At 38.4% G+C, this 25,835-nt stretch overlaps 1 protein-coding gene across 1 annotated transcript in view; it reads left to right on the top strand.

Annotated features, from left to right (window-relative positions):
- Positions 1-25,835, top strand: part of CNTNAP1 (contactin associated protein 1) — a 941,217-nt gene that overhangs the window by 417,244 nt on the left and 498,138 nt on the right. Inside the window, exon 7 of the mRNA XM_044054679.1 lies at positions 13,443-13,595. Within this exon, the coding sequence (XP_043910614.1) occupies positions 13,443-13,595 (153 nt within the window). The remainder of the gene's footprint in view (positions 1-13,442; positions 13,596-25,835) is intronic.

A 25,835-nucleotide genomic window follows, 5' to 3' on the forward strand; every position in this document is an offset into this window, starting at 1 on the left:
GCTCTAGGGCCTATAGCCTAGTACCTACCTATGAACCTATGATTATATCCAAAATGGTTTTAGAAAACTAAAACATGATTTGATCATGACTTAGAAGTTCCATGAAGTAAATTTCCACTGAGCATAGATATGGTTTGCTTTTAAAACATGACCTTTCTCTGACTTTACATAATTGATTGACAGTATTTCCTACAATCACAATACTGACATGATTGAGTCTCATTGTTAATAAATAGTTAATGAGATGCAAAAGCAATGTATAGTACATGAACAGATATTGAATGTCAAAAGTTTATGAAATGAGTATGGACTTCTTGTCCTTTGGCAATGGTAAAGCAGAAGTCAATGACATTCTGTGTGATGCACTGAACAGTGTATTTTTGGAAGCCTGACATTTCAGATGTGATAGTGCCTATTACTGGACATATGCTTTTTCTTTACTGCACACCTCCATTTTATTGAGTCTACTTACTCTCAACAACTGTGTAAAGTATTGTCATGGTAACTAGCTGGGCATCCAGCATACTCAAAGGTCGCAAATGGTGAACATATATACTTTTAAATTCCTAATCTGGAGTGACACAGTATTACAGCATCTATCAATGCTGCATCATAAAACTTGGTTCTATAGTTTGTTTCTCAGCTGCTGTGCCTTGTCTGTAGAACTTGCACATCATCCTTGTGGCTGTATGTGTTTTCACTGGCTGCTTCAGTTTCCTGTCCCATCCCAAAGATGAGTTTTAAGTAAATTAGTCTTCTCAAAACTGTCCATAGGTATACCTGCAGAGTGAGACTGAATGTGTATGTATGCATCCTGCGACAGGTTTATACCCCATTCAGGATGAGCTTCTATATTTTACATCTTTCAGGTGCTGGGATAAGCTCCAGCTTCCATGCAACCCTATATCAGATTAAGTGGACAGGAGAATGAAGGAATGAATGAGTGAAAGAATGAATTCCTAAACTGGGCAGAATCATACATTCAGATACTAAGAACTTCACATTAACAAAGCAAGTATCTTGCAAATTCCGTTATTCAGCAACAACATTGTCTGTTATCTGATGCCATATTGTGTTACAGCAAATTGTTTATCATTAGTTCACTGTTGCAGTAGCCCAAGCTGTTTGAGTTATATCCTGCCAAGAATATGACAAAAGCTAGCATCCGAAGGCTAAGGGCACCATTCACATACCCTAACAGCTGAAGGGTTTGAGGACAGCCATACAGAATGTGTAGTTAGGGTCCATACCTTGAGAACTTTCTTGCCACCAAAGTACATTTTCCCTGCAGGCTTCGAGTGCTCTACAGTTGACTAGCACTTCTCCAAGGACAAGGAGGTAAGTACCCTTCTGGAAAAAGCCGCCAACTTTACCTATTTTTTTTCTGAGCAGAGAATTAATTTTTTTACAGCAAAGTTTGTATCTAAGCTAGGAAGCATGATTCAGTGGTTGTCTTTTAAAACGTTTCTTCAAAAAGTTACTTTTTGTTAAGTTTATCTTATTTGAATAAACTGTTTTAAAATGTCTTTCTGTCTACAAAGTAAATACATTTGTGTGCAAAAATTATTGTTAGGGGCTTGGAGTAGTGACTTTTAAGGGTATAACAAAAATGTTACCTCAAAACTGTAAAATTCCTTTCAGGAACTTCAATTTTTTCAGGCTCTGCCATCTGCTTATCAGGTACTTTTCTTGGCTAGAACATGGAGCATGCTTCAGGCTGGTTAATTCTTCACTCCACCATTTGCAAGAATTAAAAAAAGTTTCACAGGAGTCTTTGGTAGTCAGGCCAACTTCCTCACTGACTCAATTTCCTATGAGTGACTCTGCTGTTACCAAATCTGGTATCTCAGATCGCTCATCTTCTTCTCTTGATCACACTGGTGGTGGTTCTCAAGAAACCACTAAGGACTCTGCGGCTGCTAGGTTGCCCTCATTAGGCATTTCGAGAATCACTCTTGTTGGTCTTAAAGAAGGGAGCAGAAGAAGCTTTACAACAAAGCAGACCTAAAGTGCCTGATTGCTGGGGAAGAGCCCCATCCTTGGGTTGGTCTTTCTTTTTCTAGGGGGTCTCTTGGTCTTTCATCTTTAGAGGATATTTTTTTGACAGCCTGTATATGTCTGACAGTTAACCCCTGCCCCTAAAAACTGTGATAGATTGTAAAAGATTCCTCAGACCCCAAAATAAATATTTTCTAATCCCAAATCAGATCCTGCAGTTATTTAAATGGTAAAACCATCTGTTGCAAAACACCTTGTAAATCTAACCCTATCCCTTCTGACAAAGATGGGAATGCTTTTGAAAGATTGTGGAAGAAAGTGTATTTTTGTTTCTACTTAGCCTTCAGAATTCTCAAGTTGTCAGACTTGTATGTCAAAATATTTGTTTGCTTCTTTTGAAGGTATGAGAAGATTAACTTTTTTGATACTTACCTGTTTACTGACTACTGCTGCCAGGCTTCCCCAAGAATCAGGCATCTTTTTCAGCTTTACCATACAGCTGCCTATTGGCTCCTCAGGTCTTTCTTCTTCCAAGCACAAAAAGAAAAAAAATAGCAAGCAGCCATTACCACTTCAGCAGGCTACTAAGGTGCTCCATCTTCATATGGGTGACTCTGTTGTGGCCATTTCTGGTTCCTGAAACTATTCATCTTTTTTCCTTAGCTACATCTTGCGTAGTCCCTACAGCCATGATGAATTGGGGGTTACACATGTCCTACATGGCTGTTGAAGTGCCCTTGGTGGGCAAGGAAGAACCGCTCTTGCTGATATTGGAAGAAGGAACAGGCAATACCTCTACCTAGCCATTCTGGAAACCCTGTCCCTGGGGAGTTTTTTCATAGTAAAAATATGTCTTGTTTCTTCAGAAGTTCCCATTAAAAAAGCAGTAAGTTAGACATTTGTCTTCTTCTGTATCAGTTTATTTGGACAGGAGTGATTTATTGGGCTTAGTTCTTCACCCTTCCAATTATGTGATTTCTGGGAAAAGAAAAATAAATTCTGCATTTTATGAGGATATTCAAAATTTTTAACCTAAAATGATTGTGAAGAGACGACTTCTGTTTTTCCCCTAAGGTTTCTGATTCTAATTCTGAGGATAGTGTGACTTCGGCTGATCCCCTTAAAGGATTCTCTTTTTTATTAAAGTTCCAGAATGAAGCAGTTGTTTCAATGGGAACATGACATTCAACTGCCTCTAAAGAAATATTATGATTTACTGCAAATGGAATTTCTTGAACCTTCGCCAGTTCCGCCTGTTCTTCCAGCATTGGAGGATATATTTATTACAGCCTGTAACTTGCCTAACAGCCAGCCTGCTGCCCCCAGAAAAGCAGGTAGATTGTATTAAGTGCATCAGTTTTATAAGTTTTTCTGTTCTAACTCCAGATCAGATGCAACAGTGATTTCTCTGTTAAACCCAGCTGCTGCTAAGCATCTGGTTAATGCTAATTCCTTCCCTGCTAACAAGGATGGGAAAATTTTTAGATTTGGGAAGATGTGCATTCCTCTGCAGCAGCTATTTGTAGAATCCTTAGTTGTCAAGCTCATATGTTAAAGTTTAGGCTTGCCTCTTTTAAGAATGTGAAGAGCATTATGGCAACTTTTCCCTCATCCAAGGAAAAATAAATCTTGTGTATAATATTATTGCTTCTGTGTTTCAAGTGACTCCCCACTCTTGAAATGTGCTTATGATTTGGTAAATGCCACTTCCAGGGCTAGTGCCTCTGGAACTGTCATGGGGAAGTGTGCTTGATTGTATATTCAAAACCTCCCTGAGGATGTGAAAGCTGAAATGTTGAATTTTTCCTTTGACAGAGAGGTAGGTTTTGGACCATCTGCTTAAGAGGTCCTGAAAAAGTGTAATAAAAGAGGCAAGCTGATTTGGGAAACTTCACAGAAATTTTAGTCTTTCTTCACTGTATTTGCCAAAAGTTTAATGCTACCTCTCAAACCTTTTACAAAAAAGCAAAATAAGCAAATATAGCAAGGTGCTCATAGCAGATCTTTAAAAAAGCAACAGTAGAGAGTTTCCAATAAGAAAGGAAGACCTCCCCAGAATAAAATACAGTCTAACAATGCTCATAAGCAGATCTTTAAAAAAGCAATAGCAGAAAGTTTCCAAGAAGAAAAGAGGACATCCCCCATAATAAAATACAGCCTAACAATGCTCATAAGCAGATCTTTAAAAAAGCAATAGCAGAAAGTTTCCAAGAAGAAAGGAGGACATCCCCTAGAATAAACAAAAGTCTAACGAGTCTGAATGACAGTCTCCAAAAGCCCCCCCCCCCCCAAGACACACATACTTTTCCACCCTGGCAAGTATGGGCAAGATGAAAGTTCTCTTAAAGCTTTGGAAGCTGGACGGCTGTTGTATCTTTTATCAGGCTGTAACTCATGTAGCTTAAACTACTGCAGCAGTGATCATTCAAACATCTACTGTTATGGTAAGTTTACTTACACAACTGTATTTTCTCCACCCAATCTCTCATGATCTCTACAATTCTCATGATTCCTTTAACCAGACATCAGATAAGAAAAATTCAATGACTCCTCAAATCTATTTGGACTCAACACCTGCACCCACTTTCGTTTCAGATTCTAGTGTTGGATGTTGTCAAAAGGGAGTTACTTTGGTAAGTTATCGCTCAGCCCAGCCCTCCCTTTCTCCCTTCCATTTCCTACACAGTCTGTAACCACAGATTCTTCAGACTTTGCTTGGGGAGAAGGTGAACATTCATGGCCTGTAGAACAAATAGGACAGAGTAAAAAACATACATATCAAAGAAATAATGACAGTAATTAATTCTGTCAAATCTGTAAATCATCTTTGGACTACAGGACCTCTACTAGTCATCACAGATAATGCCTCAGTGATGTGGTACATAAATGAACAGGGGGAACCAGTTCATACCCCCTTTGAAGACTAGCTATGGTAGCCAGGGAACTAGCAACTCAGCTTAGCCCCTCCCAGCAGGCTACCAACATTCCGTCAATGCAAAACATTATTGCAGACACACTGATCAGTACCAGGACAGACCTTGACAAATGGAAATAGAACCAGTGGCTCTTCCAGCAGTTGATCCGACTGTGAATAAAGCCTCAAATAGATCTATTTTTCTCCATTTGCAACAGACAGTTAAAGAAAATCTGCTTCAGGACTCCTTACAAACAGGGCTGGAAGACAGATGCCTTCTCATTTCCATTGACAGGAATGTTCCTGAATGCCTTTACACCCTTTCCACTGATATCCACTGTCATTCTAAAAGTTCAGAAGGAATCACTTATGATAATTGTAGAGACACCTTTTGATCCCAGCAACAGTAGTTGTTCCTTCTTTAGAAAATAACCAAGAACAGTTACTACAAGGTTCCTCACAGACTTAGCTTACAGAAGGCAGGGGTTGTTTGCTACACCCCACCCAAAACTTTTTCAGTTCACTGCCTGGATGACAGAGTTTTGATAACTTTAAGACATCTGTTTTCTGAGACATGTAGTTAGTATTAAAGAAGCTATGAATCCTGCTACTGCAAAATTATTTATGGGTAAGTAGCAGAGATTTTCTAGTTGGTTTGGTGTCAAACTAAGAACCAAGATTTTCTATCAAGATTCATCTCTGTCATCTCTGCTTGTATGCCCTTAGATCCCACGCTTTCTACATAGCCTCACCTCAAACAATTTTTGAAAGGAGTTCTTCATATCTGTTCCTTCTTGGGATCTCAGTTTTGCTCTAAAGAAACTTAGACTTTTTCCGTTTGAACCAGCCCATCAAGCTGATTTGATGTTTTTAACTTGGAAAACAGTGCTAGTCATTACTCCAACCTCTGCAAGAATATCTGAGTTCCAAGCTTTGATGTTGAGTCAGCCTTCTCATTTTTTAACAGAATATGTCATCTTTGAGAATAAATCCTTCATTCATGCCTAAAGTAGTTTGAGTGAATTCTGAGTCATGCTATTCATCTCTCTTTTTCCCCAGATACAAAAATAAGGGAGAAAGGATTTTGCATATTCTGGATGGCCATATACAACTCAGATACTGTATTTACATGAGTAATATCTTCAGAAGTTTGGCTCAAGTGTTTATTTCCTATAAAGGTAAAAAAAAGGGACAATCAGTTTTAAAACAAACAATTTCCAAATGGTTTTGTCCCGTGCTATTGTTTTCTGTTATTCTCACCAAGATAGGTCACTTCCAGGTAAGGTGAGTAGGTCAGGGCCCATTCTACTAAGGTTTTGCTTTGGAAAGGGGTGGGCTTTAATAGTATTGTAGGGCAGCAACTTGGTCCTATGTGCATTCTGTTATAATATACTGTAAAATTAGATTATTTTTTAGCTGCAGAGCACATTTTAGGACTGTTCCCCAGGGACTTATGGATTCTGACCCTTCCCTCTTCCTTTTCTTTCTAAGCTGTGGCAATCTATCTATATAGCTTAGGCTACTGCAACAGTGCTCAAATAATGAACACAACACAGTTGTATACGTTTACTTACCATAACATAAATATTCAAATATCACTGTTACAATATGGATGCCTGTTCTCCCTTTTTTCTGTTATATTTTGTGCCAGGGTGTTTCTATTTTTCCTTAGTTTCTAGCATATACCTAGTAGACAAGGCCCCAGCCTCCCATTTCTGGAGTAGGAAAGCCCTGAAGCCCTAACCACTGACTTCATATGGATCTTATCTTCAGAGATTAGGACATCTAGAAAGTGCCCTTAGGCTTTGGATGCTGGCTGGTTGTCAGATCTTTTGCAGGCTGTAACCCACATAGATTAGGCTATTGTAACAGTGATCTACCTGAACATCTACTGTTATGGTAAGTTGGCTTACAGAACTGCCCTTTCCACATAGTTCATTATTATGTCACACACACACAAAAAATACTGCAATGACATTATATAAACCAGGATATGACACACACTGTACTGATGGTAGGTTCTGTATTTAAGTGCAATTTAAGCAAATTTTCTCACTATGAAAATTCTGACTTGAGTGCTGAGGTTTTTTTGTTTTTTTTTTTTGGAGGGGGGGGGGGGCTGCGGTACTTTACAGTTTATTTTTGATATCCAAGATTTTTCTTCTAAGATTTACAAGGATAAATTTCAAGTGTCACTCAGTACCCAAAAGTCTTTCTGTCTTTAACATTTATATGCATAGGACATATATTTCTCAGCATAAATGTAATTAAATTTATGTTTTGAAACAGAAATTCAAAATATTTTACAGTTTAATTTCAAAAGTAATTGGTGTTCATCACTGTTGATGTTCATCATTCCCACTGCCTCAGTGGCATTTTGGGTTATCTGCCAAGGTAACCTAGTACTGGCCAGATTTCCCTCTCTTTTCCTGTGACAGATGATTGTCTTAGCATATCCTGAAAGGAAAGCCTTCAGCTGTCACAGGAAATGAATGATCAGTCTTTTTCTGCTATCCAAAGAAGAAAGTCTTGTTATCCTTCGCACGATTCAGTGCTTATTTTTCCAGCTTACTTCTCAGATAAGCCTCTTTTGGGGACCTCTCCCTTTGACTTTATTGTTAGATTTATTATTCTCTTTCTATTTTTATGTTTATTTAAAAATATTTATTTTAATATTTTATTTCTGTCAATGTTTTCAGTAAATCATGTCCAAATTTCTGCTTGCAGCAGTGTTTATTTGGCATTTATATTTGACAGATGCTTGTTTTTACTATTTTTGAGGAAGCTTTCAGTATGTGTATGTGTGCTGTTAGACATTAAGGTCTGTCTTGTGCAGTCAGAGCCCTGTCTTTGCTGTTGTTGCTCTTCTTTATTTTCATCTTTCGAGCGGAAACTATTGCAGAACTTGGACTTTTTCAACACTCATACATTATTTATTATATTTATGACTTTGCTCTGTGTGTTTTTAACATTGGATCATGATTTTACCATGAATAAAGTTATGTGAATATGCCGTGGAGATTTTACTCTCTTTAATAGGAAAATATAGTTTAAATTGCTATTAAACATTACTTTATGGCAATTTAACATGTTTAATGTGTATGGACCTATTTTCTAATGCTAGTTTGCCACATTAGTTGCTTTGGTGTTTGGACTTTGTGTACTGGAAACTAACTTCTGTCAGTTGTAAAAGAATTCTGAACACATTTCAGAATTTTTTTGTGATAAAAGCACAGTCTGGCAGAGGTTAGTTGTGTGAGGACATACTTATTAATATAATTTATTGTGATACATTGTCCAGTACTGTCAATGCATTATTCTGGATGGTGTTCTCTCCCCTGACTTGTCTGGAACTCCCCCGTCAAATACGGTTGCACCTAAAAACAAAAAACAATATAAAAATATGCCTCAGCTAACAGTTAGTGATTCTGTCAGGGCCACTACTCGGTTTGCAGACCACTTAACTTTTGCCCCATCTCCGTCTAGTGTAGCTTTGATGGCCACTACAGAATGGGAGTTAGACATGTCCTTTGGGGCTGCTCCAGTACCTGGAGCAGACATGGGAAACCAAACCCCTTAGGTGCAGGAGTGGTCTGGAGTAAGAGACCCCTTCCAGAAATAATACTCTGTCCCCAAATTTGTGTCTAGTAGTGAAGTTCACAAGAAAAAGAAAAAGAAACAGAAGCTTCAGCATACATCTGATAATCAGATGAAAGCTTCTTATAAAACTGATATGGTTTATCTGGCTAAGAGTGTTCTGCAGACAGCTAATTCTGGTGGTTGTATTCCCATACAATAACCTCCATGCACCCTTGTGGCTGTAGTGTGTAGCGTAGGACCCATCTGAATTGGGGATTGGTGGAATAAGGCTCTGTGTGTGCTTTCCTATTGGTAGTTTGTGTTAAAACTGTTTAAATTCCCTTGTATTTAAACGCTTCACATGTGTGTGTGGGTTTGTGCTTAGTTCACAGGAGCTGTTCAGAGTTTGGCATTCTTAGCCAGAGGTCTGGAGTGCATCTGAACAGAAATCCAAGGCACCCACTGAAATCTTCTAAAAATAAGTATAATTTAAGCCTGTATTGCACTTTGTGAACTGTATTCTGTTGAACTGCTGTTTCATTTGTACTGTGTTTTGCTGTTGTGACTGATTCATTCTCTACTTTGTGTCATTGCTACTTCTCCCTTCAATAGCATAAGCTAGATTCAGACTTGCTGAATCTACACTGTTTCTCTTGAACACTAAAACCAGCCATCTTACATTAAGAGGGCCTCCATGCATCCTTGTGGCAGAATTGTGTTGCTCAGGACTCATCTGAGTTGGGGATTGCTGGAATAAGGCTCTGCATGGGGCTTTCCTATTGGTAGCTTGTGTTAAAACTGTTTAAATTCACTTGTATTTAAGCTTCACATTTGTGTGTAGCTGTGCACTGCGGAACAGGGGTTAGTGGTGCCCTGTATAGACGCAAACACCTAGATACAACTTTTTTCCTTGGAAAACAGTCAGTGGAACCTCACAGGCTTCCCTGCTGCAGTGTGGGCAACTCAGCCACACACTGCTGTACTGCAGCAACTCAGCTGAGTACTGAGCAATGTTGCCACACTTCTTAATCTCTAATCCTCAATCGAATAAGTCCCCTTGCTAACCCTAGCGCAAAAGCTGATCTAACTTCCCCACCCCTAACAGTCCTTATGGTTTAATCTGTTACAATGGACAGTCAGTTTCCCAATATTTCTCCAACCAACCCAATTGGAGTGGGCATCCTGAGGCAATGTAGTAATTGTCTCATGTATACTGACAACAATTTTCTCCTACAGCAAACAAATACACTATGTGAGAGATGTAATTATGCAATGAAACTGGAATCAATCCTCTCACGTAACAATAAACAAGATATTAAACAAGTTGGCGCGCACACACCTCTCATCACACATGATAAAGTCATGACACATAAACCCACATATGCAGAGGTACTCACTAAGAGTTTACCAAAAGACCAGAGACTTCCCAAGTGCTAACAACTCGTACATACTAGAACATGACCAAAATCTACTACACATAACAAAACACATACCAGTGTCTCAGTAAATAAACCCCTAAGGCAGAACACCTCAAAACCAAATGTTCTGGTCATAGGAGATTCCTTAGTAAGACAAACAGATGGCCCCCTCACCAGATGGACAATGAGAAGGCGACAGCTGCCTGTCAGGTGCCAAGATCCATCAAATCATGCACACAGTCAAGTTACTCAACAACAATTACCGTTATGATGCTGTCATACTACATGTTGGGTTGCATGACTTGAGACATACCTCCCTGAACTATATGAAGAGAAACATGATTGATCTCTCAGATTATGTGCCCTAGGCAGGTACTGTATGTCCATAGCCCTAAGCAATATTCTACCTTCACCCACGATGATGCCAGAATATAAATAAAAAAGGACTGACTTCAACAATTGGCTTAGCTTCTGGCTTCAGTACAGGAGGATCCAGTATCTGTCAGCCTGGGAAGACATGGTTGATAAACTACGCTGCTTTTCTAGAGATGGTCTTCATCTGTCTCCTCTAGGCTTTTGAACACTGGAAAAGATGATTGCCTCCTATGCAGTGCCTTTTGTAGGCCGTATCAAAACAAAAAATCTTCCAATGTAAAATAATCCACTACAAACTCAAGTTTATGCTGCTTAATGCTCTCCTCACCTTGGAAGATGCTGACGTCTATGCAGTAACCGAGAATTGGTTCAAGGCCACAGAGAGTACTCCAGCCGTGCAAGGCTACAATGCCTTCCACACATTCAGACCTCAAAATGAGTGTGAGAGAACCAAAGGTGGAGGTGTATCCATCCTCATTAAATCCCAATACACCTCAAGACTGGTTAAAGAGTACGACTCTCTTGAGCTACTGCAGGTCCAAATAACAATAGGCAAAATATCCTACCACATTATTGCTAGCCACAGGTCCCCCACCATGAACCATGAGATGCTCACCACCTACCAGAACTTGCTGGGGGTCCCTCAGTATACAGCCATATACCTTGGTCATGGGAGATTTCAACTATCCTTCTATTGAGTGGGTGATGTACACGAGCACAAGCTCGATCGCCCCGAGGTTCCTGGACTTTGTTAATGCAAATACTCTGGAAAAGTTAGTCTGCACCCCCACAAGGAGCTCAAACATTCTGGACTTAGTACACACCAACATGTAGGGTCACTGCACTACCCCCTGTGTTCTGCCCTTGTGAGTAAGATCAGAAAATAAATATGTCTCCTTTGAAGTAATGTTCAAACCTGACACCTCCACATGAGCAATAAAAATGAGAAACTTGTCCACAACAAACTATAGCCTATGAAGTGATGGTTTGAAAAGTTTCAAACCCTTGCTAACACAGCCAACAATGACTCCTATGCAAAGGAGTACACAAGTGCCCTGTATAACCATTTAAACAGCTGTATTGACTCTGCCATACCTGACAGGATCAAAAACAAGCCACCCTGGTGGACCTCAAGTATAAGGAGGTTATATAATAAAAGGAAGAAGCTGATATCTAAGACCAAAAGAGTCAGCAGAGAATGAATATTCTTGGCAGCTTGAACAGACAAATCAGATATCTGGTAAAGTCCTCTAAAACTAGTTGTGAGGCTAAATTAACTTCCCTAGCTAAATACAATTATAAGTCATTCTTTAGCTACAAACAAATCTGAAAGGGAATATCCATCTATGTGCCAAATTCATAGTGGATGGTACCACGCATACTGACCCTGAGGAAATTGCCAACCTGTTAGCTGACAGATTTGGTGCAAACTTTAATTCCCACACCAGCCATACCCCCAAAGCATACCTGACACATGTCCTCTCCCCAGTATCTCTAATAAGCAGGTCACATCCCAAGCTGCTTACTAAGCAACCTTAAACATGACCTGATGGATCCACTTGGTACTCCCTTTAACCATAGCCTGAGCAATGGCTTTGTCTCAGCAGAGTGGAGAACAGCAGGGAACTGAATACCAGAACTATATTAATGTAAAAAAGGCTTTACTTGCCAGAGCTGGTGTTACCTTAAAGATATAAGCTCAAAAGTTTAATAGCTGGGCATTTCTTCATAACAAAGTGATAATATCACAGTTATATAGTGTAAAGCAAATTACTCATTTATGGTTTGAGCTTGAGGTTCAACTATAAATAAAGTAATACAAATGATAGCAGTTGACACATTCAAAATATATTTATGTACTGTTTTAAGAAAATAAGTATGTTAAACTGACACTAACTGCTTTTAAAGCTTTCATGTATTGGTAGAAGGATGGCTATGCCATGAAACTAGACCTGTGCCAAATGTTGTTAACAAACAAAAATTGTCACCAGTTGAATAACTCCCATCCAATTGGCATGAGAAAGAGTTTTAAGGCAAGTGAGGCAGCTGTAGCATATTGTGGGGGTTGTCAAGATTTGGAAGAGTGCAAATGACACAAATTTGTTTAAAAAAATTTGAAAATGATGGATACAACTCTTTTATAGGGACTTTATTTTAAGCAAAGCAACATTTCTTTAAATAAGTTGTGTTTGTGTTAAGTAGTGCCTGCATCTTTAAGAGTAGAAAGACACCTGCCTATTAGTAACAGCTGGTTTGTTTAATGAGATGATGAATATAATATAAAAGGAGGGCTGAGAACATGTGCACTGTATAAAGGGGAGTTAGTGACTAGAGCTGTAGTTTCGGGAGCCAGAATTAACCACAGGGAAAGAAGACCCTGAAAGTGAAGGAAGACATTATTCCTAGCAAAGAAGAACAGCAAGGTTTGCCCGCAGAGACTATTTCCCAGCTGTATACGAATGAAAACAAGGCTGAGCTAAAGGTGTTTTCAGTGCATTTTCTTAAAGCCCAGGACTTTCCTTTTGTTTTGAAGAACATACCTTATATAACTCTGTATTATAAACTGCATTTTTTATAAGACTGGTGTCTTAGCTGCTTTAATATTCAGTGGCATAAAAACTTTTTTTCTTTGTACATACCCAAACATTTGTTGCATTCATTTCAACATTAATGTATTCTGAATTCATTTATTTATATATCTTTATTTTTATTTACCAGGAAAGTCCGACTGGGAAATTAAATGCCCATTTTCAAGTGAAAGCTTAGGGAGAAAAGCTCCAAAACAAGGCTAGAAATGCATTTTTGACAATGCAAAATAAAAACTGTCAGACATTATTTACAAAGTATTTCAAAGCAAATGGTCAACAAACCTTTACAAAATATATCAGATTAAGGAAATACATGTGTACTACTACCGAATATTCTACTACCTTTATCTTTAAAAGCAGCATAATGGAATCGCCCACCTACTGATCACACATTAGAACGTTGCTTAGTAGTGTATCTCAGTTAGGCCTTGCATCCAGTTAGTATGCATTGTGAACAAAAAATATGATGTCACGCTACCAAGCTTCAGTAACTTTCAGATGTTTCATAGAACTTGTAATTTATTACTAATATATGTTAAAACTAATTTAATGCAAACTTTGCTATTTTAGGTACTGTTTGGAGGCACAGTAACATCACAGACATCACAAAAACCAACATGGCTAAGAAAGCGAAACTTTAGAGGCTGTATGGAGAATGTTATCTTTAATGGCATCAATGTTATTGACCAGGCAAGAAGAAGAAAACCCCAGATATGGATTGATGTAAGAACATAAAAGGTTATTTTATGTGTGTGTGTGTGTGTGTGTGTGTGTGTGTGTGTGTGTGTGTGTGTGTGTGTGTGTGTGTGTGTGTGTGTGTGTGTGTGTGTGTGTGTGATAGCATGATGGTTCTCACCAGATAGAAGAGAATAAATAACTAAAAAGTATATACAAGCTTGTGTTAATAATACTGTGATGAAATTATTGTAAAGTCTGTTAGAACTTATGTTAAAGTTACTGTTAATGCCTTTTCTAATGTTAATGTACATGTTCCTGAAAGAATCCTTTTTTGTTTTAGTCAAAGTAGGTCTAACCTAGGTTGCCTTTGTTTACATTTTAGGAGTGCATGTAAAAGAACCCTATACTTTGAAATGTCCTGTTTGTGAAGTTATGTTGGAAACAGTACAAATCATCTGACGTCTTGTGACATTTAAATTGTCTTTTGTTCTGGTGTGAGTCTCACAAGAAGATTCTTTGGATTTGGTGGTTGTTTAATTGACAGAAGCAGGAGTTCTGGAAACATGTTTTCCAACTTGTCATTTCCCAATGAACATTGGTTGGAGGTCTCTTATGATTTTGTAGAGTTTTTTAAGTTCTAGCTGATGTGTTGTCACTAGTGGAGCTCTGTCACAGGGGTTCTCTTTTTACTAGAGCAGCTATTACCGTGGTAGCTCCATTGCTGTGTCTACATCTCTATCAACCTTCCTGGCAGAGTGACCTTATGCAAGCATCTCTTCTTTCAGTTGTACCAACTATGTACTTCTTTCTGTCTCACTAGAACAAATGTGATTTCAAAATACTTGATTGTAAATAACTGACTCCCTTGTGTGCGTGGGATGATTACTGTTTCTGTGCAGATACATATTTGTTTTCTACATGCCTGTAATGTCCCATTGTATATAGTAACCTTAGTATCAATGAGAGTTTAATAGATGAGTAGAATCAGCTGAGTCCTTGGTGGAATTCCTGGAGGAATCAATGCTATTTGTCCAAATGGAACTGAGTGGTCTCTCTGTGCAGTGCTGTGGAAATCCCTCTTCTAGGTTTCCCACAAAGAGTTTTGCATATTATGGAGCCACTCTGTTGTCCACTGTAGTGCCCATAGTAGTCTGAACTTTCCATTAAAATGAAAACTGTCAGAATTAATCTAAAAGTTACCCCACTATATTTATGTGATTATTTATTTTGATCAGTGATTATTTGAGTGGTGACCTTACAGTATTTTAGATGTCTGAGTTTTAAATGATATTTATATCAATTAGAATTGCAGTTATTCATAGTAAACCCATCTAGTTAAGTGACTTCTTTAGAATCCCATAGTATACAAATTGAAAGTATGGGATTCAAACTTAAAACTATAAGGTATATAGCTTGTTAACAACTCATAGCTGTAACTCTCTGTGCTGTGCTTGAAATCTGAGAAATAATTATTTGTAATGTTATTAAAGGTACAAATTATAGAACAGATTTTCAGCTTGACATCTATGGGACCCCACATTATGAACTTTCATAGTTTTGTAACACCTTTCTATCACAAAAAGTGACTTTACACACTGCCAGCACAGTGTTTATGCATGTGCAATCAATCAGTCAATCAATCGATAAATCAATAAATCAACAGCGGACCTGCAAGCTGCAAGAAAGTATGAAGGTACATTATGGATGGGTATAGACTAAACCTGAGGTTGCTGCTAAAATATTGTACTACTGTAACAGTAGTATCAGTAGCGAATATGGCTTTGTAATTGTCCCAGGAGAGAGACTAGTCAAATTTAACAATACTTTGAAATTATAAAGCAGGATATTTGTAATTTTTGAAGGTTCACCTCCATGTAGTGACCTATAATGATCTTCTTCCAATATTCTAGAGCCTACTTTTTATTTGATTTAATTAAATAGGCTTGACAGAGGAATGGCACATCCTCTGCTAATTTGCAGAATTCTTAGAGTTGATGCTCTATTGCATTACATCAAGTCATAGTTCTCAACTGTCCTTGGTTTTGCAGAATGCTTGTGATGTGCCACGCATTTATCCTTCAGGAATGCAGTCACTAAAAATGATGGCCATTGAGTTTCAGACTTCACATCCTTCCAAAAATGCAAGATAATGCAAAACCTGTTCTAGTAAGTTAATGTGTGGTAAAATCCCATAATCCTATTTGAAGTGAGAGGCATTATGTTATTTTGCATGCAAATTTTATGATAAACAGCAGCCAAGATTTCTGGTCAAATGGCTCTACTTCTCATCAGCCTTTGTCCAGATTTTTGATGTCTGGTTGTTGAGAGGAATGCTTTAATGTTAAAAAAAAAAAAGCAGTAACTTCACACACTGCTCATGAAAAATATATATAGTCTAAAACATTTCCAATTCCAATCTATCTCTTAGAAACAAAATGCATTTATATTGGTTTGAAAATTCTAAGGAGTATAAAATGAAATGGAACATCGACATCCGAAGATCAGTTGGTAAATGGCATCGCTAGCAAAATGGACTTGATTCTGCCCATCTGGAGTAATTAAAACATGAATAAACTATGAAACCAATAAATCCTAACATAACTCTTTACTTTACTATTAAGGTACACCAAATATGTTAAGCAATGATACAATAAAAAGATTACAAAGTGCCCCTGGAAAAACGTTTAAAAGTATCTCAAAACTAGAGCAGAAGAAACTTAGTTAATATAGTCCATTAAAGGCAATGGAAATTCATCTTCTAACCTGAAAACAAAACAAAAAAATGATTTGTAAAATATGGGTGGGGGTTTGCTTCATTTGTCACACAAGACACACGTATATGTCACATTTATCCTGTTGGCAGAACTCACATGAAGGGTGTGATAAAAACATAATTTAATGCACAGTGTAGATGCTTTTATCTGCATTCATAGTATATGATCAGAATTTTATTTATAGCCTTGGTATAGCAAGCATTTGTCTTAGTTAGGGCCTAAAGAAATTGAAGTGTCCTCTCTCCCTGCTGACCCTGTCACTAAAGCTGCTACTTATAGTGTTAACATCTACCCCATCTAAACAAGACCTCCATCTCAATGTAGCATATGCATAATGAAAATTTCAAAAATAACTCCCTATGGTGGAGTTTAAACTGTGTAATAACAGTAATAAACTGAAAAAGATCCCCCACCTTCCAAAATAAGAAAGTATTTAGGCAGGTTGGCAAAACACTTTAGCACACCTTTAGGGTGTGAACTCTTACATATACCAAAGATAGCCATTATGCCTTTTTAACAATATTAGTAGTAGTAGAAGTCATACCCAGCACTGCAGTGAGCTTCTGTTGAATAGCACTACCTATTCTAATCCCATAGCCATAAACAAACCACTCAACTGTCCAGATTTTCACAATGTCCAGATTTTTGCCTCATATTTTGGTCTGTTTCTCTAAAAATTGCGGTTTTCTGGCAAATCATCGAACTGAAATCAGAAAATAATGACAGACATTTCAGTTTTAGACTTCCTATCCTTTATAAAATTCATGCTAATGCAAAACCTGTTATTCTATCAACTTTCTAAATTTGTAAGAGTAAATATCCCTATTTCTGGGCCTTTGTCCCCATTATTCATGGTTTTGTACAGATTTTTTGCTCTGAGTGGTTGATAGTGTCTTAGCTGACACATTCATTCCAGTTTCACCCTTCTCACTCACCTATGTTTTTTACCTTTATTCACTAACTCCCTTTTCCCCAAAATCTGTATGGAGTAGATCCTAGAAGAGCTGTCCAATTCCAGAAACAGTAATGCCATGGGTCCAGACAGGATGTTAAGCTATCCATTAGACAGTGCAAAGTACATCACTGATGTATCCCTCTTAAGCATTTTCAACCATAGTCTCTCCATGGGGATATGTATTTGCTCTATGGAGACTGGCAATCACAGTGCACACCACATGGGTGCACCAACACATCCCCTGGTAACTTGTCCTATTATCCTCATGAGAATCATCTAAAATTATGGAAAATATCTTGGTTAGCTTCATAAACAATAAAATTGGTGCCCTATAAACTCTTAACCTTAATCAATGCAGCATCTTGAAAGTTAGATACTATCTCCTTAATCTGGATCAATTATTTAAAAATGTAAGAGAAGCTACCATCAAAAGCCATTCTGTCCATACTCCCGATCTGGATATCCCTAAAGTGTTTGATACAATTTCCCATGCCAGCATTATCAACAAACTCACTAGTGTAAACAAAACATTATATGACCTGTTGGGTCTTAACTGACTCTCTGAATATACACAATAAGGCTTGGTAATGTCTTCTCATCCAAAAGGCATGTTACACCTAGAACCCTTCAAGGCTCTGTCCTGGGTCTCCTCCCCTTCAGAATCTACTTCTCAGACAATAAAGCAGATGTCAAAGATCTATGGTTAACTAGGTTTTCTGATACTTGTAAACTGCATGCTATTATTGACTCCCCTATGCACACACACACATCTTCCAGGAGTGGCTTGCTAGAACCAGCACCTGCCATAACACCTATAGCCATAAGCTTAATACAAAAAATGCAACTTAGTTGCCTTTGCAGAACAAGTGTATTCTACTGGTTATGACATTATCAGAGCCCCACTTGAGATCAACACTGTCATTAGAGAGCTAGGTGCCTTCAATGAAAATGAACTATCCTTCAATCATCATGTATCAGTTATAGTTAGGAAATCATTCTACCCAGTTAATTACTGACAGTATATTTTTAGGTCCAAGGATATCATGATTTTTCTCTTTTTTTCCATTGTCTGGACAGCCATAGAATACATTACATTATTTGGACTTTATCTCTCCAAATACCCTGCTCAACTTGAAAGACCAGAATATCTTCCAATTAAAAAAAGGACTAAGCTCCTTAGCAACCTAGGCAGACATAAACCCACGTGTTTTCTCCGTCTCATATTGGCTCCTACGTAGTGATCTTCAGCACATCTTTAAGGCTTTGAAAAATCCTGTCATAGTAGACCTCCTCCAGCTCAGAAATACTGGTGATACTAAAAATTACTCACCCCATGGACTCAGCATTCGTCACAACATAAACTAGACCTCCTGAAGTGATAGGTTCTACACACAACACTTCCCCTTACATGCCAACCACTGTAAGACCTTGGCATCCTTCAAGTTGTGCACTGAAGATTGGATGGGTACTCGCAACCTTACGCCTCTGTTAAGGACTAAGGCCCCCACTGAGCTGAATAACAAATTCACACACTGAATTCTCTGGGCTGCAAGATTAGACTCCATATGATCACCAAGACTGCTTGCCTAGAAAGAACCTATGAACCTGTCTGCATTTTTAGTGTGTCGGGCCTATGAAAAATCCCTTAAACCCACCATAGTTGTGCTACTCGATAAAAGGCAGAGTCTGCAAACAGCACACACAAAATATAGACCACACATCGAAAATACCCTTCCCCACATTAAAGAACTGCAGAAGTCTACACTTAATTTAAAAAGAAGATAACATAAAAATAAAATTAAGTAAAACGTGGACTAAATTTCCTATTCATTAAAAAAAAAAAATAAGTTCACATACTGCACATAAAAAACACATACACAGTAGCCCCCAAACAGCACTGCCCACTTAACCCAATCCCTGGAATAAAAATAAATAAAACACTGACTAAAAATTATACAGTCAGAAAGTGGTATTACTTACAAAATATAACAGGTCTTACTGCCTAAGTAACTAAAACTACATTATTAAATATATATGTAAATTTTTAACCAGCAAATCATAATATAGTCTTACCTATACTAAAAAAATGGCCACTACATACATACATACATACATAAATAAAAAGTGCCTCAGAAATGGAAAAAAAGACAAGAGGCCCATGACATAATACAATCCCTTCATAAAAGCTCATGGAAACTAAAGCCTTGTTCAGTAGATAAATTATACAGTTCTGTAGTTTACTGAAGCTAACAAGAAACAGTAATTTAAGTAAAAAAAAGGCAGTGAAAAGTGGTTAAATAGATTACTATGGGGCTCAATTGTGTAACAAATGAAACGTATTGTACTGTAGGAAGTGGGAACCTGGTTGAAGGTTTATGGCTTCACAAGTCATAGAAAATAATCATTGCCTAAGAATATGGTAAGATATTTTCAACCAGATGCGTAAAATAGTTAACATTTATCCACCATTGTCTGATAAAGGGGTGTGATAAATATGTTTATCATTTTGAGAAGTAGATATTTTATTTATCTATATCCTATTAATATCACCAACATTTTTATCATCCTTCCATGTCATTGTCCCACCAACCAGTAAACCCCCTACTCTAACACAATGTGAGAATTCAGAAAGGCTTACTGTGATGCAATTTCTGCTTTTTGATAGAATTTTCTGTTTCTTAGACTACTCAGCCACTCTTGTTTTTGCCTTATGGGGGCCTCGGTATGGAATTCAGTCTTTGTGGAAATGCTGCATGCTAATTAGCCATGTGCTGTCTCCTAGAAATGTTTGTAGCTGAATCATTCAGTTGAATAAGACTTCAATCTAGGAGGAGAAAGTGAACACTGTCAAAAAAATGGTATTTACTCATTCACTCCTGTGGGAGTACTCACTGTGCTGGTAAGTACAGTGGATCCACAGGTGTGGCAGTGCATCACTGTGTGTGTGTGTGTGTGTGTGTGTGTGTGTGTGTGTGTGTGTGTGTGTGTGTGTATGCTCAAGTATGTCTGTATGCATGAGCACAAGTCCACTTGGGTGGTAACACTGGGAGGTAGGTAGGGAATCGTGTGTGTGTGTGTGTGTGTGTGTGTGTGTGTGTGTGTGTGTGTGTGTGTGTGTGTGTGTGTGTCTGTCTGTCTGTCTGTCTTTCATGGTGGTCACAGTATGTTAGGTTGGTAGGTAGTTAGGGGATGCCGAGACTAGATGTGTGTAGATTACAGTATGACAGGGGACTGCCAGCCTGGATATGTGTGTGTGTGTGTGTGTGTGTGTGTGTGTGTGTGTGTGTGTGTGTGTGTGTGTGTGTGTGTGTGTGTGTATGCACCTTTCTGTCTGTAGCATCTGTTTGTTATATGCTTTTGGGGGAGTTGTTATCTCAGTGCATGGGCTGTTAGGGAGGCCTAATGCAGTCAGGTCAGACTTTAACTCAAAGACAAGGTGATTGAGATGCTAATGAGGTATTTCTAAGTGCACCTTTTTCACATCTGTGAATCAAAATGTCCATCGATTGATTAGCATGAGCAGATAAGAATTTTCTGAATACTTATAGCTCGAGTTCAGTTAAACAAATATAAAATACATAAATAAGTAAAACCACACAAACTACACTCCCCAAAAGACAACTATTTCACCTTAGTGAAAGTCTAAGAAACCAACTGTGTCCCTGGTTCAATGGAAAAAAAGTAAATGAAATAAATAAAAATAAAATATAAATTGGCCCTTTAACAAAAAGCCACATCAGCCGGACAACTGGAAAATAGCATGAAATGCAAAACTGTCTTGAATAAAAAATCTCCAGTGTCTAAAATATGCAACTAAATAATAAACCTATCAGATCTTAAAATAGCACTCAGCATAATACTAAATCGGTACTACAAAATCACCAAATTATTGAAAAGGATCAAAAATTAATACAAAACTGCACTATTATTATTAATCAGTATCAATAGTAGTACTATTTATTCACCAGGAAAGTCCAACTGGAACTAAGCCAATTTTCAGAGTCCCAGGGAGAAATGCCCCAGACACATGACTTTGTAAGTGGGAGGATACTGAAGCAGCCTGAGGGAACCCACACAAATGCAAGGAGGACATGCAGATTCCGCACAGAAGTCACCCCCACCGAGAATCAAACCAGAGAACCTCTTGTTGTGAGGCAACAACGCAACCGCTATACCACTTCACTGTCTGATGACAGTATTATATATACTACTACTATATAATTGGTCTGACAGACCAATTGGATGATCTCACCTGGATGACTGGCCAACTCCCAGAAAAAGTAAAAGTAAAACAACAGTATTACTTCAGTAAACAAAGATAAAAACAACCACCCACCACTGGATACCTGTGTCCCAAAAAATAACAGAATCCAATCAGCAACAAACAATTGGACTCAGGTGAGGCTGAAGGTGTGAGAATAAAATCTATGTTTAATAAAATCACAGCAAAAACACAAGTGCTTTCACAAAGATGCTTCTTCAGGTTCATTATTAGTGCAGTGACAAGTCCGTTACTAATAAGTTAAAAATCCACAATGTACTTAAAAAGTTGCAATAGTCACCCTGTCTGGGTGAAAGTGTCTTCTGCACTTGCAACATTTTAAGTAAGTTGTGGATTTTAAACTTGTGGAATAAGCAGCAACTTTTTAACTACCTTGTGGATTTTAAACTTGTGGAATAAGCACTTCTAACTCTTGGAATAAACAACTATTACTTTAAAAAAAAGCAACTTTTCAAGTAAGTTGTGGACTTTGAATTTTTGAATTAACTACTGTTTATCCCTGCTCATGGTTCCAGTTATTTTTTTGTTTTGCTAACTCCCAGGAAAACAATTTTTCTTTGCAGGGAGGCAAGCCCAGCTGCATTGCCAATCTGGGGACTTCATCCATAGGTTCATAGGTATATACTAGGCTAACAATCACTGGGGCCTTTATAAGCCTAGCTATGCACCCCAAATTTATCCTTTAAGATTGTTGAGCCCTAAGAATTGTTTTCAAGGGGTATATATAAACAAGAGTTTGATTTAAAGATAGCCTCTGTCCATTAGAGACATAGGTGCTAGACCTGGGGTGAATTTCTGATTTCCCATCCAATTGTCAGGTTACACTTGAATAGGGTTAGGGATGAACTCTGCTTCGCATGGATGGAAAGCCTGTTCAGAGGAGGGGAATTCTCTGAGACACATACCTGTCCCTCCAATATGTCCTATTTAGGTTGCAAGTAAGGCTCAAGTACTTAGATCGATAGATAGCTCTGATGCTATTGTTTTTGTGAATGTGCAAAATGTCCATCAGAGTGGGATCAAAGGGTGCCTTGTATGCCAGGCACAGACTGACTCTCAACAGTCTGAAGGAAACCAAGTGTATAGATAGAGCTTTCAGGTGATCTACATAAGATATGTTTACACCCTGTATTCTTTTTGTGAGGAACCTGTGGACATTCCATTTGCTGCATGTCCCTGGTCAGGTACATACCAAAGGGGCTTAAACTCAATGATGAATCAGATGAGGGCCAAATACAGAGGAACAATGATCTCCTTCAAATTAGATACCATGCCCTTGCTTATAAGCTGAGAAACACAGAATGATGTCCTTACTACCTTAGACACATGTTGGTCAAAAGCCAGGTTACTATCCACATATGTCCCCAGATCACTGACCACTAGGTCTGCTCCTAGGGGTGTGTTATCAAAGAGGTAGTTCCCTAGGATGGCCAGATTCCCAAAGGGTACTATTGTGCATTTCTTGGCATAGAAGTTTAAGTCATGGCTTTGGTACCTGTCATTTGTCTGTGTTGGTCCTTCCTGTAGGATGTTAGTACCTTGGGGGGATATGACTGCTCCTAGTATGAGATCATCTGCAAACTTGATCAACCAGAGGCCTTTGACATTGGCTTTAACTTCTGGGATATGAATGCTAAAAAGGAGCGAGCCCAGCACAGAGCAATGAGGGACTACACTACTGACTGGCCACATTGTGAAGGTGGTCTCCCCTCATACCTCTCAACTGTCCAGATTTTTGCAAAATGTCCAGATTTTTGCCTCACACCTTTTGTTTATTCCTCATAAAATTTGTGATTTTCTGGATTTTTACTGCAATTTAGTGAGGACTGAATTCCCTAAATAAAATGACAGACATTTGTGTTTCAGACTCCATATCCTTCAGAAAATGCATGGTAACACAAGACCTTTTACTGTAGCAACATTCTAAGTTTATAGAGCAATATTTAAAATTTGTCCCTGTTTTTGAAGCTTTGTCCCACCATTATAATTGTCATTTTCCAGATTTTTTCTGCTAAGAAGTTGAGAGCTATGTTTCCCCTATCCTAACTTACTGAGTCCTAACTGAGAGCCAGTTGGCTATCCAGAATATAACATAGGGGTTAATGCCTAATTCCATGAGTTTGTTTACAATGCTCAAATGGGGTATTGCATCAAATGCCTTAGCTAAGTCAAGATAGGCAGTATGCACCATTTTGCCCTCATCCATTGCCTTGGTGACCTTTTCAAATAAGTCTTCCAGGTTGAGTAGGCATGATCAGCCTTGGACAAAGCCAAACTGGGTTGAATAAAGTATCAGAAGGTTTTCTATGTCATTAGTAATCATTTTCATGGTAATTCTTTCCATGGCTGTGCATATGAGACTACTCAGACTAATGGGTCTGTAGTTCCCAGCATCTGTTGATGGTCCATCCTTGTGGAAAGGGATGACTGTTGAAGTCATCCATTCTCATGACGCAAAGCCTAATCAGAAACTATAGTTGAATAGTGACTCCAGTGGCCCTGATAAGTCATATTTCAGGCTATTTAGGAGGCATCCTGGGATATTATTGGGGCCTATTGAAGCTGTGTTCTTGGCCTTAGACAGCGTAGCTAGGACCTGCTCCCTGTTTATAGTTGGAGGGATTATAATAGATGCAATTTCCTGAGAGTTGGCTGTAGGTGGGTCAGGGGTAAAGGTGAGAGCTGAATTTGTCAGCCAGTACATTTGCTGTATCTCCTGGTGCCGTGAACATGTACAAACAGTTTGGCACACTATTGTCTGCTACCTTTGAGATTTCTGACATAACCAATGAAGGCCTTGTGATTGTCCTTGGCCTTAGATGCTATCTTTACCTCAGTATATTGGCTTTTTTTGCACTTAATTTGCCCTCTTAATCATCTATTTAGTTTGAAGAGAGTTTTTATTTATTTATTTATTTATTTATTTTGGGGAGGGGAGTTTATATTCCTAATTTTAGCTATGGCTTTTTTTCTTTGTTTAATTTTGGATTCCACCAGGGTGGCTTGTTTTGACAGTTTGTTTTGGGCATGCTTCTTGTGGGTACAGCAGTCTCCATTCTACCAATGACATAGCTGTACCGAATTTCTATGAACAATTCTGCATAGACTGCTGTGTTATCTTGGTTTGGAGGGGCTTGGAATTTTGAGAGGTTATCATGTAATAAATGGTAGTTTGCCTTGGAATAGTTCCTAACTGTTACAGGGTTTACTGGGGTTTCAGAACTGATTTTTATTTCAAAGGAGACCACTTTGTGATCTGATCTTACCAGAGAGGACATTACACTGGGAGGAATGTGGCATTTTCCCATATTTGCAAGTACCAGGGCCAATATGCGTGTACTTCTAGCGAACATATGCACTCTCTAATCCAGGGTGTTTGTGTTTACAAAGTCCAGGAATCTCTGTGCCTGCAACTTTGGGGTCGTATAGGATTCCCAGTCTATAGAGGAGTAATTAAATCCCCCATGAGTATGGTTTTGGGTTGGATGGTGTGTCTCCAGTAGGTTTATGTATGAGCTATGGTTTTCCTGGGACATAGAGGGTGACCTACAACTTGCTAGGATGTGGTATGGGACTTTGTCTATGGTAATCTGTACATGAAGAAACTCTTGTATGTCATCTTGTTTAACCAGCTTAGAGATATGCTTGTCGTTAATGTAGATCAACACACCTTCCCCTTTAATCCCTGTGTGTGCAGCTGCTGGTCTTAATATATGGAAGGCACAGAAGCCATACACTACTGGGGTACTCTTTGTGGCTTTAAACTATGGCTCAATAACTACACAGATGCTTGCATTCTCTAGGGTGAGGAGAGCTTAGAGGGAGTGGAGTTTCTTGTTTAGACTCCCGGCACTGAGCAGTAACACCTTTAGATTCCTCTGGATTGATTGTATAATTTTGGGTGGTTTGTCAATTTGACATTGCCTGAAAAAGGCTTTATGGAGGAGAACAATGTCTTAGCCGATATTCAAAAGCCTACCGGCAATAGGCGCAGACCATCCATGGCAAAGCAGTGTTTAACTATATGCTCCAATGCTGAAAATACTGTATTCCCCTTTGAATAACACCAGAAACTAAGCCAATTATTAAAGTTGATCATCTATTGTTCTTATTGTGGCATCATCTATAATGAAGATAGAGTGACACATAGTCTGAGAGCTCACTAATGTCTGTTTTCATGTAGTTTAGAGAGGTGAATCTGAGGTAATTTACTCCCACAAGGACTATGACTGAGTCATACTGGCACTTGTGGTGCAATGACTTTAGTGCATGCG

The sequence above is a fragment of the Protopterus annectens genome, chromosome 13.part0 (assembly GCF_019279795.1).
Source record: "Protopterus annectens isolate FY-2018-M chromosome 13.part0, PAN1.0, whole genome shotgun sequence".
NCBI lineage: Eukaryota > Metazoa > Chordata > Ceratodontiformes > Protopteridae > Protopterus > Protopterus annectens.